The sequence below is a fragment of the Hippopotamus amphibius genome, chromosome 10 (assembly GCF_030028045.1).
Source record: "Hippopotamus amphibius kiboko isolate mHipAmp2 chromosome 10, mHipAmp2.hap2, whole genome shotgun sequence".
In the NCBI taxonomy this organism is placed as follows: Eukaryota; Metazoa; Chordata; class Mammalia; order Artiodactyla; family Hippopotamidae; genus Hippopotamus; species Hippopotamus amphibius.
Genome location: NC_080195.1, coordinates 11,824,461 through 11,842,503, shown reverse-complemented (window position 1 = coordinate 11,842,503; position 18,043 = coordinate 11,824,461). Strand labels below are relative to the sequence as shown.

General features: G+C 44.9%; 1 protein-coding gene across 2 annotated transcripts in view; it reads right to left on the bottom strand.

Moving 5' to 3' along the window:
- Window positions 1-18,043, bottom strand: part of WWC2 (WW and C2 domain containing 2) — a 152,029-nt gene that overhangs the window by 27,558 nt on the left and 106,428 nt on the right. For both annotated transcript variants that reach the window (XM_057696956.1, XM_057696957.1), the window contains 6 exons: window positions 16,960-17,089; window positions 13,965-14,105; window positions 12,850-12,923; window positions 9,291-9,533; window positions 3,917-4,006; window positions 1,851-2,470 (listed from right to left, as the gene is read on the bottom strand). In XM_057696956.1, coding sequence (XP_057552939.1) covers window positions 1,851-2,470; window positions 3,917-4,006; window positions 9,291-9,533; window positions 12,850-12,923; window positions 13,965-14,105; window positions 16,960-17,089 — 1,298 coding nt within the window. The remainder of the gene's footprint in view (window positions 1-1,850; window positions 2,471-3,916; window positions 4,007-9,290; window positions 9,534-12,849; window positions 12,924-13,964; window positions 14,106-16,959; window positions 17,090-18,043) is intronic.

Below are 18,043 nucleotides of genomic sequence, written 5' to 3'. Positions count from 1 at the left end.
CAGACCAGGGGTCGGGGATGAGGCAGAGGCCAGGCAGGCGCTGCAGGGGGCCCGGGAACATCAGGGCCTCAGGACCGCCAGGTGGGGCGGACCCTGAGCACTTTCCTCCCCATCTCCCCCTCGCCAGCATCCAGCCTCATTTACCGGCCCCTCCAAACTGATTGAATGCTGAAAAGTGGTCCCTAGAGAACACTTCAAGTCCATGAAGAGCAAAAACAGCTTTGAGATGCTCAAGAGCTGTAAGATCATTTAGGTCCAAAGCACAGAAGAACGGCCCAGGCCACTCCCCTCTCTTCCTTTCCCTTGCCCTGTCCTCCTTCTGCAGACATCCGGGGTTTGTGACAGGAACTGGGTTCAGCAGAGTCTGTGCTCCTGAGCGTCCCACGGTTAATATTAACGACTGGGAGCTGAGCCCCGAGCACCTGGCACGGCGTTATGACACAGCACTGACCCCCCCAGCACCCCACGAGGCAGAGGGAGACACTGTCTTGTGCCCACTTTGCAGATGAGGAACCGCAAGCCTGAGTGATGTGCTCGCCGGGACACGGCCAGTCTACGGGGCCACCGAGATGCAAGTGCAGGCCAGGCTGGCTGCAGGGCTGGCATGCTCCGCGCCATGCACCGCACGCCTTCCTGGAGGCAGACGTGAGGCCCCACAGCAGGTTTCTGCTTTGCTGGAGCCGTTATGGAAACACTGCTTCTGTGCTCATTTTCTTTGAGGTTATTATTTCAATAACGTATCACTTGTAGCTTTGGCACCTGCCAGACAAGCGGCTCACAAACCGCACAGTATCTCCTGAGCTCTGTCTCTGCCCTAGGCCACTGGCAGGCGGTGGTTCAGTCTTCAGTATTTGAAACCGCACAAACGAGATGGCTCCCGCTACCTCTTTAAACATCTGAATTGGCCAATCAATTAACACTTAGAACTCCTAGGACCAAAAATACAAGATAAATACGCTTCCCGAATCAGCAAGAAAATACTTCTAAAGAGGTGTGTCCTCTTCTGCGTTGTGGACACGCAGGAGCATGCATGGCTCCGAGCAGGCCTCCCGGGGCCAGCACTGGAGTCTGTTTCTCATTATGTTTGGGGCTGCCCCCTCAGACCACAACAGTGACCATCTGCAACCAAGGCACCACCCCGTTCTCTTCACAACCACATCTAATATTTTGAAAGCTTCCACCTTGCAAAGGTAAACAATTAAAAAACAGTAAACCATCCCTCTGTTTCTGCCTCCCTGAGCACAAATTGCAGGCGTAAGAACTCAATCCACTGCACCTTCTTGGGCTGCAACTAGTACTATGGCCAGAAGAGGGCAGGGTGATACCATACATTGGAACGGGCTTTCTCTAAATTAACTTTCGGCAGAAAGGGAGTCTGGCACGAAACAAAAATTGTATTTATATAGAATTCCCATAGCCATCTAAACATTGAACCTTGGTACTAATTAGCTGGTATGCTAATTGCCTTGGTTTTCATCTGTTTTAGGCCAACTTTGAAAAGAAAGTCCTCTTCCCTGACTCGCTATTTCAGAACCAGAACCTATTTGGAAACATGAAGTATGTTCACAAAATATGTTCCCAGGCAGCTGCCACACACAGTGGGGTTCTAGACAACAGAATGGATACTTAATGATTAAATCTGTTAAATATGAAAGGCGATGTGCATTTGATAAAGACAAAATGTGTAGGTGTATCAATAAAAATTCTTTCCCAAATGAAGACAAAATGAAAAAAGAGCAGCAGAAAGAGCAGGGGGACATGTACCATTTGTTTCCATGGAAAAAGTAACCTCCAATCACTCTCCTTAAAGTGGTTAAGAGGGATACGTGAAAGCAAGGGTCTCCATTTACCTGCAGGCCCTTCATACAGCGGCTCTCTAGCACATTCGGTGAGGTCCTTCTCCTCTAAGAGGGACTGGGGCGCTCCTCCAGGATCAGAGTCCAGCAACAGCCGATTTTCTCCGAGGCTGATGTCTGCAAAGTGGCTGCTCAATTCACAGTCCTCAAAGTCAGCAGAGAACTGATGGAGAGGGAAGTCGTGGGGAGACAGGGGGAACGCGCCCTCTAAGACCAAGGGAGAGCCAGGCGGGGACAGGGAGGAAAGGGAGGACCGTGAGGACAGGGACGTCACAGACTTGGGGGCCTCAGTCAAGGGGGGAGCGTGGCCCGGGGCTGTGGCCGCAGCACCACAAGGATCGCTCTGGCCAGGCTGGCTGGGGGACTTGGCCACTTCGTGTTCGTGGATGGTGGTGATGGGTCCGGAAGGAATGTAACCACCTTTCTCCTGCAGGAGGAAGTCCAGTTTATACTGATAATCCGCGTCCAGCTGGTCGCCCTGACCGGTGTAGTAGAGCTCGCTGGAACTGAGGGAGTTGAGGGACCCTCTGCTGGATGTGTTCAGAGACCCCCGGCTGGAGGCCAGAGAGCCCAGGCTGCTCCCAGAGGACATGGACAGGGTGCTGGCGGAGAGGCTGCGAGAGGAAAGTGCACACGTGAAAACCGGGAGGATGTGGAAACCCTGCCGGCTGCTTTGGGCCAAGAGGGAAGGAACCCAGTGAGGTCAGAGGCCAGTCAGCGATGGGGGGAAGGGAACCTGCTATCACACCACACGCTTCCATGCCTATTCGTGAACGTTTCCAACCTGCCTCTCTAGAGACTCTTTAAGAAGCAACCCTGCTCTTATTAAAAATCATCCCTCTTGTGCAAAAGTTACAAAAAAATTTAAAAAGGGATCAAATGCCTACTGATAAATCTATCTGCATAAATACCCAGAAGCAAAGATGCAATTAAAAAATAAAGAAGTGGGAGGGGGGTGTAAACAGTACAAAGGGTTAATGCAGTGACTTTACTTAAAGAATCAAACTTTTTATTTTGAGAGAGGAAAAAGGCCAGCTTTTAAAGACAAAGGCCCCTGGGCTCACAGGCCTTCCTCCTCTTTCTCTGTATATTTCAGGAAAAAGTATGTGGCTATTTTAGGGCAAATCTCCCCCACCTTCCCTTTTTAAAAGAAGGGATGATGTGGAGAAATGTGTCATTTTCCTAAGTATGTCCTGATAGTTGAAATACGTCTTCTTCCCAACACATTTCAAACATATTCCAAATAGGACCTTGGGGTTCATGGGGAAAAAACCCCCCAAATCCTTGCAACTTTGAATTTGGTCATCTAAGGTTTAACAGTACTAGTATAACTATTTTCTTACTTTTAAGTCATTGGAAATAAAAAGTAATCAAAGATGAACTACAGTTTATTGCAGCACTATTTACATAGCCAGGACATGGAAGCAACCGAAATGCCCATCAACAAATGAATGGATAAAGAAGATGTGGCATATATATACAATGGAATATTACTCAGCTATAAAAAGGGATGAGATGGAGCTATATGTCATGAGGTGGACAGACCTAGAGTCTGTCATACAGAGTGAAGTAAGTCAGAAAGAGAAAGACAAATATTGTATGCTAACTCACATATATGGAATCTAAAAATGGTACTGATGAACTCAGTGACAAGAACAAGGACGCAGATGCAGAGAATGGACTGGAGAACTCGAGGTTTGGGGGGGTGGGGGGGTGAAGGGGAAGCTGAGACGAAGCGAGAGAGTAGCACAGACATATATATACTACCAACTGTAAAATAGTCAGTGGGAAGTTGTTGTATAACAAAGGGAGTTCAACTCGAGGATGGAAGATGCCTTAGAGGACTGGGACCGGGAGGGTGGGGGGCACTCAAGGGAGGGTGAGGGGGGGAGTCGAGGGAGGGAGGGAATACGGGGATATGTGTATAAAAACAGATGACTGAAATTGGGGTACCCCCCCAAAAAATAATAAATAAATTTAAAAAAAAAAAAAAAAAAGATGAACTACAACATGCCTGAATGTAGTCAAGAAAAAATTTCCCCCAAGAGCCAGAGGCTTACTTTTTAAGTTGTGAATGCAAATATGTAGTTAATTTAGTAGTTTCTTCAAGTTTCTGTAGCAGCTCTTTCCTTTGCTCTTCCAATTTCAATCTAGACCAAAAAAAAGCAAAGAAAGAAATGAATTTATTTTCACATAACTACAATCAAGCAGGAAAACAGAAGGAAAAAAAAAAGATTCTCATTATTTTCCCTTTGTAAAATGCAAATAAACTCGACACAGAGAAAACAGAGCAAGCCACCAGAAGGAAAGTGGGCAGAGCCGTCCACAGCCAGAGTGAAGGGGGAGAGCTCTACCAAGTGGCCAGCATTACTAGAACTTGTAAAATTTTGGTATTCTAAAATTTTCTTAAATGGGTAAAAAACCTCACGCTCTTACAAGTTAGGGAAAGAGAGTGGGGAGGAAAAGAACAACAAAAAAACAAAGATTAAGGGTCCTCCTGCACGCTTATGACTTCAGCTTCCGTTACTAAAACATCTGACAGCAGTGACAGGGAATTAGAAAAGATCATCTGAGTACTGAATTTCGTAAGGGCTGTTCCAAAACCATATTTAGTGATAAAAACTCCAGTCTTATGTTGATGGGAATTTTGGCGATTAAGAAACAAATCAGTCCATATTGCCAGTGCGAGCTAATTTGGGCTTAACTGTATAAGCAAGAAAAAGACATAAAAGTGATTTCCTTTCCCATTGATAGCACCTCTCATCACCTGCGCTGGATTTTCATGAAATTTAATCCACATTCAGCTGAACAAGTTTTTATGAGGATTTTAAAAAAAATCTGAGTATTATGGAATTGTGTACTTGAGTAAGCCATTTTTAAATATATCAAGCATACTGTCTATGTCAGGGTCTTTAGACATCACTGAAATGAGCAGAATGGGACCCAGAAAACCAGCACGGTTTCCGGTCTTACTCGTGTGTCCTTAGGGCAAGTCACTTAATGGCGGCTGCAGCTTCCTCATCTGTAAAACGGTGATTATAATCCCACTGCGTCCGCCTGCTAAGGCTGTTCAAGGGATCAAATGGAGCTACGTGTGCGAAAGGACTCTGCAGACATCAAAACCAATCTCCCGTGTTCAAAGCCTCGCACACCCTGCAAGCTGCTGATACAAAAATTAGCTACTTTTCTTTGGAGAAAAATAAAACTTCCCTAATTTTCAACCTCTTTGAAATGTTATGTATGTTTTAGGCAGGGAGGAAACAAGCCCATATTTTATTTATAGATAGCTATCCTTTGATGTGTCACCAACACAATTTCATTGTATGTTAAAATAAAAAAGTAATTCTTGTCATTTTGTTTAGTACTTCAAAGGGTGATAAATCCTTAATTCACAGCTTTCAAAGGTGTATTTTGAAAAGGAGTATGGTCCCTATTTTTTTTAATCTCTTAAATATAAACAAAAAATCTCCACGAGGAAAAAATATTAATTCAAAGTAGAGTAACTGAATTAGAAGGTACATAAAGGTCTGGAGAAAGTCCCCGAATCTACTAAAACCCATGTGTCCTGATACAGGTGCAGTGCTTTTGAAGTAAGTTTTAAAACTGAGTACCGCACACAGAAATGGAGGCTTTTCTGGCCTGTTAAGGAGGGGCTTCAGTACGACACAGTGCGTTTCACGCTGACATTTAAATCCAAAGCTTTCCCACCCCAGTCGCTCACAAGTGACGGTCGTGTCCCCGCCCCCCCGCCCTTCCCCAGCCCGCGATGGCTCAGGTGCTGCCCTTCCAGCCCTTTCCTGATTCCCTTGAACTGAGGCCTGGCCTGTGTTCCCCGGTCGGACCCTGAGCTCCCGGAGGGCAGGAGGCCGCGGCTCTTTCTTCCCTCTCCACCGAGGCTGCCCCGGAGAGCCTGGTGCCCCTCCCAGTGGGTGTCTAGATAATACAGTCACTGGGAGAAGCCTACCAGAGGCCCTGGGGAGTCACGGAAACCCTGCCAGGGGCCGGCTGTCACTGTCCTGCCTCCTCTCTGAATGAGAGCCTCTCCCAGTGGGAGCTGGTTCCCGGTATCCTTCCTGGGAAATGACCTCCCCCACTTCCTCTGGACCCGGGACTGGAAGAAACTGCTCAGGTGTCCGCCCCTTCAGGAGGGTGCACCCCTGTCTCTCCTCACCTTTCTCCAGCCCCCGTCCTGCTAGTGCTCCTGAGTGAGAAGGATCTCTTCAACCTGGCCCCAGAAAACCCCTCCCACGGTCCCGCAGCACCACACCTCTGCTCAGCTGCTTTTGGCGAGGCAAGGGGGCCTTTGCACCCTCCACCCCAAGGGGGCCAGGCACCCCCGGCGCCCTGAGGAGGAAAGCTCCATGTCATCTACAGAAGTAAGAAGCTCCTTTTCCATTCAAAAATAAATGACACTCATACCCCCACCCACTTGCCATACAATTTTTTTCAGAATCAGTGGCAAAAACATTCATATAATTGAGACAAGACACCTTGGCAAGACATAAAGCAAAACCTCTAAGACTTGTGAAAAAAGAAGCAGCAACGTTAGAGATCTTATCAGCCGTAGAAAAGCACAGAGTTTAAGGAATTTCAATAACTGTAAGGAAAGAAGAGAAAGATGTGTCAAAAGTCTTTCTTCTTTTGGGAGCAGTTTCTCTTTCCCGATGCACCTTATGACCACTAGGGGTGAGCTCCGGCCCCTCGGTCCCAGGCGTCAGCAGCACCGAGGACTGGGCCGCGGGCACAGCTGGGGGACCCTGGGAGCTCACACAGCGCCTGACAATGCTTGTGAGTTTAGCTCCTTCAGAGACCAAAATTCAGCAATGACTCAGAATCCCGCCTGAGGCCAGCCCTGAAATAATGAGAAACCTGCAACATAAGTGGAAAACAGGACAATCTGGGGAGGCAGCAAGGGATTATCTGACCGTCCTGTGGGTACCGAGAAGAAATGGAGGGGCCTGGGGTCGGTGAAGCACCGTCTCCTCGGTGATGAAACTAAGCCTGACACGGTGAACGTCAAGTTCCCAGAGGTGCCTCCCCTGACCTCCTGCGAGAGCACTGAGGAAACACACTGCCTGCAGAGGGCTTCTTGGGCCTTCCAGTTGGGGAGACCACCCTGTTTCAGTTCAACAGCAACAACGAGCACAGCACGAATACACACACCACTGGGAAGAAATGAGGAAGCTGGTGAAGGATAAGACAGGGTGAGAGTAAGGGGAGTGAAGTCAACCCACCACCACCAAAGCCCAAAGCCACCCCACACTCTGTCTACTGGGAAGCAAAGGGCTCCGTGTGCACTTCCTGGGGGTTCGGCTCTCTTGCACAGGGAATTCTGAGCAGCGAAGGACAGCAGTGAGAAAACGGTAAGCTGCTCCAGTAAGAGAGTGTGAATCCCTCGACCTTACCTCACTTTACCACGGGGATCTGCTTTTGGCCACAGGCAGCAGAAAGGAGCACTCATTTTCTGTAATGCTAAACGACTTGACTCTTCCAAATGACTCAGGAAGTCAACACACCACAAATATAAAACATACACATGTGCCCTCCTGCTAGCGTCCGACCGTGGGAGGCAGCGCCATGCAGGGTCTACGTCAGAGGGCCGTCCAAACCGCTCATTCCCCGTGTGACACAAACCCTACGGCTGGATCTCACTAGACAGAGAATTATTTTGTAGAAGTGTTTCATAGCTCCTCTTTCGATGAGATCAAGCCTACCGTTTCTGCTCGAACTTTGACAGTTATTATGTGTGTGCAAACAAAACATAAAAGCCAAAGTCCAGGCACTTAAAACAAACTATATTTTTAACATCACTTCATTAGTCATTTTTGAAGCTCTAGCCCTAATAAAAAAGGCAAACAAGACATCATGCCTGTTAAAGCTGATTCAAACAAACAAACAAGCAAGCAAACAGCCTGTTTTCTTCCTCTCCTGGAACAAATCTAAAGTCCATTTGTAGGCCCTTCCCAGCTTCATATACTGCAGAGTACAACAGCTGAGATGTCAGATGTGATTATATGACATTTATTAAGTGTGACATTAACACACAAAAGATCACTGGTCACAAAGCTACCCATTTCATCATATTTACTGATGATTATCAAACTTTTATCCTCGGAATTTAAGATACACAAACACAGACACTCACAACATCAGGGTAATTCAGGAAAACAACTGGACTCGGCCTTCTCACCCTTACTTTTTGTTCCTTGTGGTCTTGGTCTGATGGCTCCCTACCTGGCCAGCCTTGCTCACACCTTCCTGTGGGCTGAGCCTGCAATCAGCACCTCTAGAGAGGCGGGAGCGGGAGGGGAGGGGAAGCAGGGGCAGGTGGGCAGTGAGAATCACTTAAGATGGTGAAAGAAAGCTCCCTAAAGCTGTGATGCTGTAGCTCTGCGTTACCTCATCATCGGTATTTCAACTCACAAAGGCCAACCCTCCCCACACGGTTAACAAATGCTCACGCTAATACCTCACCAGGAATGTCTCCTCCACCACACTTTTCAAATGTTTTGATATTATGTTGACATGCAACCTTAAACATTTACAGAGGACAAGGAATTAGAAGGCAAGAAGGCAAGAAATTAAAAAAAAATAAAAATGACTGGATATTTTAAACTTACTTCCAGATCACTTGAAATTACGCGAATGTGAATTTCTTTCCCTTCATTCTGCTCCTTACTTGTCGGCCTAAAAGATGGATGTGTGGCCAAAACAGGTAAACAGGTGTCTGACCATCAGTCAGCAAGGCCAGGGTACAGGGCTGCCGTGCAGATGTCCTCATGGCAAACCCACACATAGGGGTTCCCTGCTTAAGAGTCTGGCTGATCTGCTTACAGAACTGAAGTTTTTAGATTACACGATCAATTTACACCTTCCCACAGAAAGATCAGAAAATTGCTTAAAGTATTTTCCTTTATGTTTTCACCTGCTTCAGAGGAGGGTTTCAATTGACAAACAAAATTCAAGTGAACATTTTGTGACCTGTCAAGATAGCAAAGGGAGCAAGTTGTCTTTTCCTTGTGAAATGAAAAGCAATAAACTTTTGCATTCTTGTGAGTAATAAAACCCAGAATAGGAAGCTTCAGCTCGCTCTAACAGTCCAGATAATCTCTCTTATCAGAGTGCAATAGTTTACAGCCACCATTATCAGACTTGGTCGGGTCAGCGATGGGCTGCATTCCTGGTTTTCTGTCAACATTCCTTAGTTATTCGACATCTGTCTCAGGCATTTTCACGTTCCCAACAAACGGAGAGGACCCACGGGGCCTAGGGAGGCTGTGCTTTACTGCTCTACAGGAAGAAGGTCTTCTGTGCTGGGTCTCAGTCCACTAAGGGCAGATGCATCTGAGATTTCCACAGAGCAGGGAGAATGGCCTGGAGGCCCAGCGGAGCCCCCACGGCTTAGCCGCCCAGGGCCCAGGGAGGGGAACGCACCTCTCGGCCAGAGCGCGGCTAGGCGCCCCCCGCACCGACAGCAGCTCCTCCTCCAGCCGCTGCCTCTCGGCGTCCAGGCTTTCCAGTTCGTCCGGGGTGCGCTTCTGCGGGGTGACGAACTGGAGCTCCTTCAGAAGTTCTTCTTTCTCATTAATCAGCATCAGCTTCTCCTTCTCAACATCCAGGGCCCCAGGCCAGGCCTCACTGTCCAGTTTCGACAGTTCAATTTTCAAGTTGGCCATACTAAAATAAAATAAGACAAAATAAAATAACAGCTATAAACATACTCAGAGGTCCCAAGAAAGGAAAAACCATGAGGTGGGCTAAGTTTAGGGTTAACCCCCCAGGGATGGGCGTGATGGGTGGGCATGAGGCTGGCAGAGCCACAGCCAGGCTCCGGGCCCCCAGGGCGATGCTACTCTTAGTTCTCACCTGCCTCCTCCTCCCCACCCTCACAATCTGAGTAAGCACACCTATCTACCTGAGAAAAGGATGAGGGTCAAAGCACACAGAAGCTTACAAAGCAGAGGGCCGTGGTCGGTCAGCCCTGATGTGTGCCTGCCTGTGCGAGGTGGCGGGAAGAACACCCGAGCGCTTTGTTTAAAAAAAAACTCTAGTAAATGATGCCTGAAATGCTGTTATTCTAGATCTCCGTCCTCTGGGTAAAGACGCTGTCCCCAGGCTAGGCTGGGCGGCAACTGGGGATGGGCCAGTCAGGAAAGAAAGAGGGGAGAAAAGAGGCCAGGGGCTGGGCCATCTGGTGCCGCACCCAAGGCACTCCCTCAAGGCTCTGGCATCGCCAAGGAAAGGGGGCAGGGCTCGGCTTCCCCCACCCACGTTCTTCAGCTGCTCACCGTGAACTCCCTTCCCGCTCAGGGCCCGGATGCAGTCTACACCACACCCGGAGTGGAGCGCTTGCTGAACTGGCCCTGTACACACGGCATCTACCTGGTTTTCCTCAGAACACAGTTATCAGCCGCACCCAGGGGACCGTCACCAGCACAGGCAGCTGAAGTGGCTCCACTGGAGTGACAGCAGGTGCTGAAGTGATGGGGGCCAGGAGGAGGTGGGAGGAGGCAAAGGGAATCTTCACCCGTTTCATAATTTTGCTGACCCCAGATTACACTACGTCTACAGCCTCGTACTCAATGGTCAAGTGAACTCCTGATTCAATGAGAGTGACCACCCCGAATCAGATAACTTGCTCTGCGGTGCTGTTCGCCAGGGAAGTGGTGCTTAGCTCTTTGGACCATAAGCACAAGATTAAGGTAAACTATGGACACAGCTGATGTTGGCACGAAGAACCCGTATTCCTGTTAAAAACGCTGGATGATTACTCTGGGTATTGTGACAGCACACACCAGAAAATGAAAAAGATAGAAAGGGGAGGGCTTTTCCTCCCTTTTTGATGGAAGAAGTTGTAGTAGGGGAGAAAAAGGTGAACAAAAAACATTGTCAGGACAAGAGGGGAGCAGTTTCACGTTCTTGTGCCTGAAGTTTCTTGAGTTAAAAATAAAATTGCCAACTTAAACTGCACTGCATATGTAATGAACCTCTGATTTTCACCATCGTCCGCACTTATGATAGATGTAACATCAGCTATTCTTCAGCTCTAACCACAAAACCATAAACAACTGTCTCAACGTACTGGAAAATTAATCATCAAAATGCTAAATAAGCATGATACTATTAGCTTCATTAAGCACATAAAACAAAGGCTGGAGGAAAAAACAGGTTTCAGAGAAACACAACCCGCCTCTTTACTTACTCAGAAATGAGGAAGAAATAGCGTTTTCAACATATGCATAAACTCCTGAGACTTACCTTCTCGTCAGAGTCACTAGTAACTTTAAAATAAAACCCCAAATGGTAACAGAACAGCAATGCAACCAAATGAAAAAGAACTAAGATCTTAAGTTTTGATGTAACTGAATTAACCAACTGACTGCGAGTTAAGGAAAGAACAGCACCTATTACTTGTGGGGTTAGGCATTAGATAGGTCTTGAATTTTATTTGGAAAGAGTGCACCGAATCTGGGCAAGAAAACATGAGGGCTTCAGGGAACACCTAGGAAGAGAAGTGTTGTGCACACTCCAGACGCAGCCAAAGTAAAGCAGAAGCTCAAGCTGGCTCAAGGGACGTCGAGTCAAACCCCAAAGACCCAGGGGCACAAGGCCTGGCTCCCCAAGCTTAATTCTGAGGTACGGCCACTCTCCTTCAGAAAGCCAGACACCCACCCTGGCTTTGTTTACATCAAAACCTGGGAGTTCTGGCAGCTTGGGGGCTGGCATGCTCACAGCTAGAGGGGCCCAAACAGGCTTCCACATCACCGGGCCACAAAAGCACAAGGCAATCCTCAGTCCTTACTGAGGGCAAAGCACTAGCCTGGCACCTGAGAAGCAGGCAATACAGTACACAAAGCTTTTCCTCACCTCCAGACATTTATAATCTATCTGGGAAATTTTACAGGCATTAAAATTGGCCAAGTACAATGTTGCTCTGAGAGACTAAGGGACTTGCTCAAGCTCACATGGTTAATAATTTGTGGAACAAAGCTTAGGGTTCTTTCAATAAATCAAAGAACCAAGTAATATTAATATTAGTAACAGAGGCTACCCAGAGGTAAATAGCGTACTTAGGCAGATCAAATAATGACTTTGTTAAAGCCAGACAACCTCTAAGAACTCTGGCCGATGACTTTTAAATTCTCATTATTGCCCATAATAATGGATATGTGTCAATATCCATCTGATGGGCTTCCTTGTGTTGGGAAAGTGCGATGCTCCAGCATGTTCTCAGCGGACCTGTTCAAGTTCATAATGCAGGTCTTTCCCCCAGGGCCTTCCTAAATAATAAATCAGCCAGCATTTTTACACTCTTAAAAGGAAAATAATGAAACGTATCATCAGTATGACCCTCTTTCTCAGAACAAGCATAGTTCCTACATTATGAAAACCAGCCAAGTCTGTCACTGAGGCCAGGACAGGGACGTCTCCCAGGGCTTCCCTGGCAGAGTCACAAGGTAAGGAGGTACCGAGGCAGGGTTGAAGAAAAGATGAGAGGGTAAAGGTGGGAAACGCTCCCTGAAGTGAGCGACACAGCAAACACCACGGCATCCCCAGGATATCAGCAGGGGGTCTTCCCTTTGAAGACAAGGGCGATGCTTGAAGCTATTTACCTTCAAACTCCTTAGCTGCTATCAAGCCCTGCACCTGAGCCAGAATCACATTTCTGTCTGAGAAACCAACCTTCTCACTTTTAATTGTATCATATGAGTTCAAAGCTTCTTCCTTCCAGAAAGAAGAGCACAATTTCAATTCCCACCCTTCTCGTTAACTCTCTTTTGTTCTTCAGCTTTGGAGGGAGGGGAAAGGATGAGAGAACAAGTAGGGAGGGGACCCTGTAACCCTAATATTCTACGATCTGAAGGGTGATCTTGGTAAGAACAGTGGCAAGCGCCCAGCAGATGTCACTACAGGAGTAAAGATGAATTCTGGAAAAGAAAACATGGGTTGAGCCCGCTGCCCACTGCCCACTACACAGCTCCCCTGCTATTACCTTCTTTTGGCTTCTTCATACTGGAGGCTCAGCCTGACCTTTTCAGCTAAATTTGATCTACTTCTCACTCCAATCTAGTAAAAAACAAAAGGGAAAAATTCAATTAACTCTGCTAATGAATGAAGTAAACTGCTTTTGTTTCTAGGAAGTACAAGTAATTGAAAAGCTAAAGAAGATAGTACTGAAACTGGGAACACAAGTTTGAAAAGGCACTTACTTTATAGTCTCAGTAGGGACAAAACATTTCTTTTTAATTCAAGCTTGTCTGTTTTTCAAAGACATTAACATCCATTTTTCCACAATTAAATTCAAGATAAAAAATACCAGGTAAATGTTTCCAGTATCTAAGAGTTTATGGAGGGCGTATAGGTCAATAAAATTTATGAACTGGAACTAATTTCCTTGTCTCTATGAGCCAAAATTTCCATCATTTAACTTTCAAATGCATAAACATAAAATAAATTACTTCAAAAATTAATTTTTCAAACAGGTAAGCCCTATTGTTGATCTCTACCTGTTTTACTTTCATAGCACAGAACTCAAAGAAGCATAGAGAATACAAAAATAACTGGGAACTTATGGTAAAGTAAATATCTACTGATGGTGTCCCAAAAGATAGAATACAAACTGGTAATAATATTCAAGCCACATTAAATATTTTCAAATGACAGGTATAAACCACCAATCAAACATTTTAACATAATCAACTTCAGATTTATAAAAACCACTTTTTCGGTTAGTTTTTAAAGGCATATATTTGTGTTTCTCATTAGCCTTAATGTTTATTTGGAAGGATCTTTATTTCCAAGACTCTAAACTTAATAGGAAAAACTTAGATTCTCATATGTCTCTTGCCTTTCAATAGAGTCTCTGAATAAATACAGTATGAGAAAGTTTGAAAAAAGCTATTCATATGGACAAATTCTGATATGCCTGGCACCTAGGCAGAAAAGATAAGGCTCAGATTTTTAAATCCAGTCTTATGAGTATGAAATGCTGAATGCACACAGCTGGATCCGTACCACCTTTCCGGGTCCTGTTCCATTTGCCATCGGTACTGTCATCAGGGTCCACAGGATAGTGCCGGGGCCAACCCTTCCACATGGATAACTTACCTCCCCGGAAATGCTTGTTTGCGACCCGGCATCCAGGGTCTGTCTGGAGAGAGACAGATGAGAGTTCACAGGACTGGATCTCAAATCTGGCTCAGATCTGCCAATGTCCAAATGAAACCGCTCCTGCAGCTTAGCAAGACTCTGTTCAGGAAATACAAACTACTTCATAAAATGGAACATTCAAGAGCATGAAACATCCCCCCGCCCCAGGTAAAGTTAAGTCCAAAGAGCTAATCTCGATGGAAAAAACAATTACTTTATCTTAGTAGGTACTTTTCACTTTAAATTCCTGAAAAAAGTGAGTAGAATATAATTTTTGCATATACACACAGGACTTTGAAAATATGTAAGATCATATGAAATAGGTTATCTTATCTTTCCCAAGACAGCCTGGGAATTACCCTGTGAATAACAGTATCTTTATATTTAATACATGCATTTCTTATTTTTAAAATTCTGTTAAAAAGAAGTCTATTTTAATAAGAACTACCCACTTTACGCAGTAGAAATTATGGAAGCATGAGCTATGTATAATGCAATCTCATTTTAGATAAAGCAGGCAAACGTCCTACTTAGAAGACTTCTGCAGTTGTGCCGTCTGATATCTGGACAGGATCCAAGAGATTAGCTCACATAGATGTTAGAGATTAGGAAACAGAGGCCCAGAAGCTGCAGCCGACCGGTACCTGCGGTGATGTTTGGTTTGGGAAAGTGCATAATTACAAGTGAACGTGACTGGTGTCAGCACCCGGGTTTAATATAGTGAGTTCACTCTGGAGGGAGGATGTGAGTCAGTGAGAGTATTAAAAAGGAAAAATCTAAATTGCTACCCCCCCATAAAACACTAATAAAAATGTAGGAAGCTCATTACTATCAACTTTAAGAAGAGCCAGGATTTAATCCTGATATTTAAAATTCTCATGATAAGAAATTAGAAATATCAGAGGTCTGATTTGTTTTTTACCTAACCTCCTCTATTTTCTTTCAAAGGCATATTTATACAAAATGTATATGCACAGGGGATAAAACTTAAATGGTCAGATCAAATAATCTATTACAGAAAAGAACAAAGAAACCTTTTAGGGACTTTGGACAAGTCTTTTCTATTTTTTCATGTGAACAGTGAAAAGATGTATATTTTTCAAACTTATCTGTGGTGACCATGCACTCAATCAACATAGTGGGTCATGAATGTTTTTAAATGAAATAAAAGAGGGTAGAAAATAAAATCAAAGTATATGGCTATTATTAAAAGCAGGCACATTTCTGTGAAGTTTAGTGTGTATGTGTATCTATAGGTAAAGACATTTGTATTACTGGGTTCTGATGCTAAATATATTTCTCACTGTGGGTCACAGCCAAAGAGGTTTGAAAGTCACACAAGATACCTAATATCCCTTTCAGCTCTAGTGTTGATTTCTTTATCTATTAATTATTTTATATGTTTTAGTAATTGAAAAGGAATCTAATTTTTAAATTTAACCTGGCCTATGTATAAATCCTAAGTTTATAGGAAGAATCAAGATGACCTAACATTACTAAATTATGAGGTTCCAATGTAAATTTGTTCAAGTTCCATTAACTTTTTTCAAAGGACTTACTATGTGCATGTCAGCAACAGCTGATTTAATCAGCAGGATCATTGCAGAAAAACAATAAAAAGCACATCCAAGTCAAGTTCTGTCTGTGTTACGTATATGTTAGAACCACATATTCTGGAGCAAGACTGCCTGGGTTAGAACTTCAGTCCTGCCACTTACCAGCTGTGTGACTTTAAGTAAGTAACTTAACTTCTCTGTACTGCGATTTTCTTGTCTACAAGTTGAGGATAATAACAGAGCCTATCTTTAGGACTGTTGTGAGAATTAAATGAAGTATTTCTACACAAAGCAGGCAGAAGACTACCTGGCATAAAGTCAGTATTTAAGTGTTTGCTGTTATTACTGTTGTCTTTTCTGTTTAATCACTTCTTGCAAGTTATTTCAAAAATCCCCAAATGCAAAATTATATGGGCCCAAGAACATTCACTCGTATTCAACCAGCATTTTGGAAACTGACGTGAAGTAGCTGAGTAATGCATTTAAATGTAGAGGTTCCATTCACCATGGGCTCTAATATTTTTCGAAAAACAGACTAAATCCTTACCCAGCTAGGTAAAGAACTCCAAATATCTGAAATACTACAAAGAATTCTCAGTGCTTGTGATAATTATGGGATGAAGGAATGAGAGGAGGAGGAAGAGATCTCTCTTAAAAAAAAAAAAACTTGACTGTATCTGCTAAATACAGACACTCAAAATGCAGAATAGTGATCGCTGCATGGCTGTTTTCTCTACACATGAGGCTGGGTCACTGGAGCTCAGACCCACAGGTGAGACGTGTGCAGGTATAATGCGGGGATCCACTGCCGTCAATATCTCTCCCAGTGTGACTATACATATGTCCCCCAGCTGGGTCAGTGTTCTCCCTGCCACCCCCACCTAGCACCTCGGAATCTCCTGGGGTGGGGAATGGCTTTTTGAAGCTCCTCACACCCCTACCCCCTCTCCTCAAGGCATATCATCTACCTACTGATGGCAGGTGACGTGCCCTTTCTGTATCCTGGGCTGAGGATCATTGGGTTAGATGACCCTGCGTATCAGGGCTCCACATGAAGTCTGCACTGAGTTGCACCAAGATGCTAATCTCCTTATATGGGTTCTAGGATCCACCAGTCCCTGTCTCAAAGGTCATCCAAAGTCTGCCTTCAAATAAGCATATCAGAACCTTGGAACCAATCTGTTTTCCTCCAAGGCAGCTGGCCGGCTCAGTGCCTATAACAATCTCCTATGGGACCAAATTCTGTATGAATGGGGTGGAAGGGGGAAGGGGTGGGGGTGGGGGGAAGGTGTGGAAAAGGGCCATCCAGATTCTGATGGAGTACTTCTGCCTCAAGGAAAGTTTCTGGGGCCCAAGAAGGTAGTAATTTGAAGTGAAAAAAATGTTCTATCACATACCTGCATCAGATCTTGTTTTTCTTTTTCTCCTGAGCTAATAGCCTTTCTGATAGATTTCAGCTCAGTTAGGATGGCTTTGGCTTCACTAAGTTCATAGCCACTCTGGCCTCCAGACATTTTTTTATCAATTCTGTTAAAACAGGGGAAAACAAAAAAAGGGGAAAAAAAATCAAAGAATGACAGAGTACAAGCTGAAGAGACCGTAGGAACTGGGTCTGGGGTTCTCTTAGTTGGCTGATTTTTACTACTTGACTCACACATACCTGTTTCAAGCTGACAGTCTCTCCTCCTTTCTCTTCTCATCACCTGGAACTGAGACCCCTCCCATCCCCCATCTCATACCCAGTCCACTGTAATCACCTTCAGGCTCAGGGTTTTTGTTTTCAATCTGTTTGGGTGATCCCACTGCTGGCTGAACTCAAACCTCATCACATGCTAATCCTGACAAAGGTTCAGGACACGGGGAACTGATTTAGCAGGAGGACAGAAATGCCAATAAACCGGGCACGCACAGGAACCTGAGGAGTCATCACTGCCACCTGGCTTTACATGCTGTGATGTCTGTGCAAAACCTAGCACAGTGCCTACAGCTTGGTGACCTTTAATAAAGGGTAGTGATTTTTATTTTTATTTATTTATTTTTTTAGGGTTTTTAATTTTTAATTGTTTTTAAAGCTCTTCATTGGAATATAATTGCTTTACACTCTTTTACCAGTTTTTGAGGTACACCAAAGTGAATCAGCTGTATTTATACATATGTCCCCATATCCCCTCCCTCCTGTGACTCCCTCCCCCCCTCCCTGTCCCAGCCCTCTAAGTCATCACCCACCATTGAACTGATCTCTCTATATTATGCAGCAACTTAAGGGTAGTGATTTTTATTTATACTAGTGAGTATCGCATAATATTTGGATTGTTTGGTTAGTTTCTTATTTCTTTTTAAATATATGAAAAGTAGTCAATGTTTATGACAGTTATGAGTCAAGATACAGTTGCCTGCCTTGCTGAATGAGTTCAAATCTAGGAATAAGGGGCAAGGGCAGATGTGTTCATTTGTCCACTAATGCTGAATACAGAGCTCCCC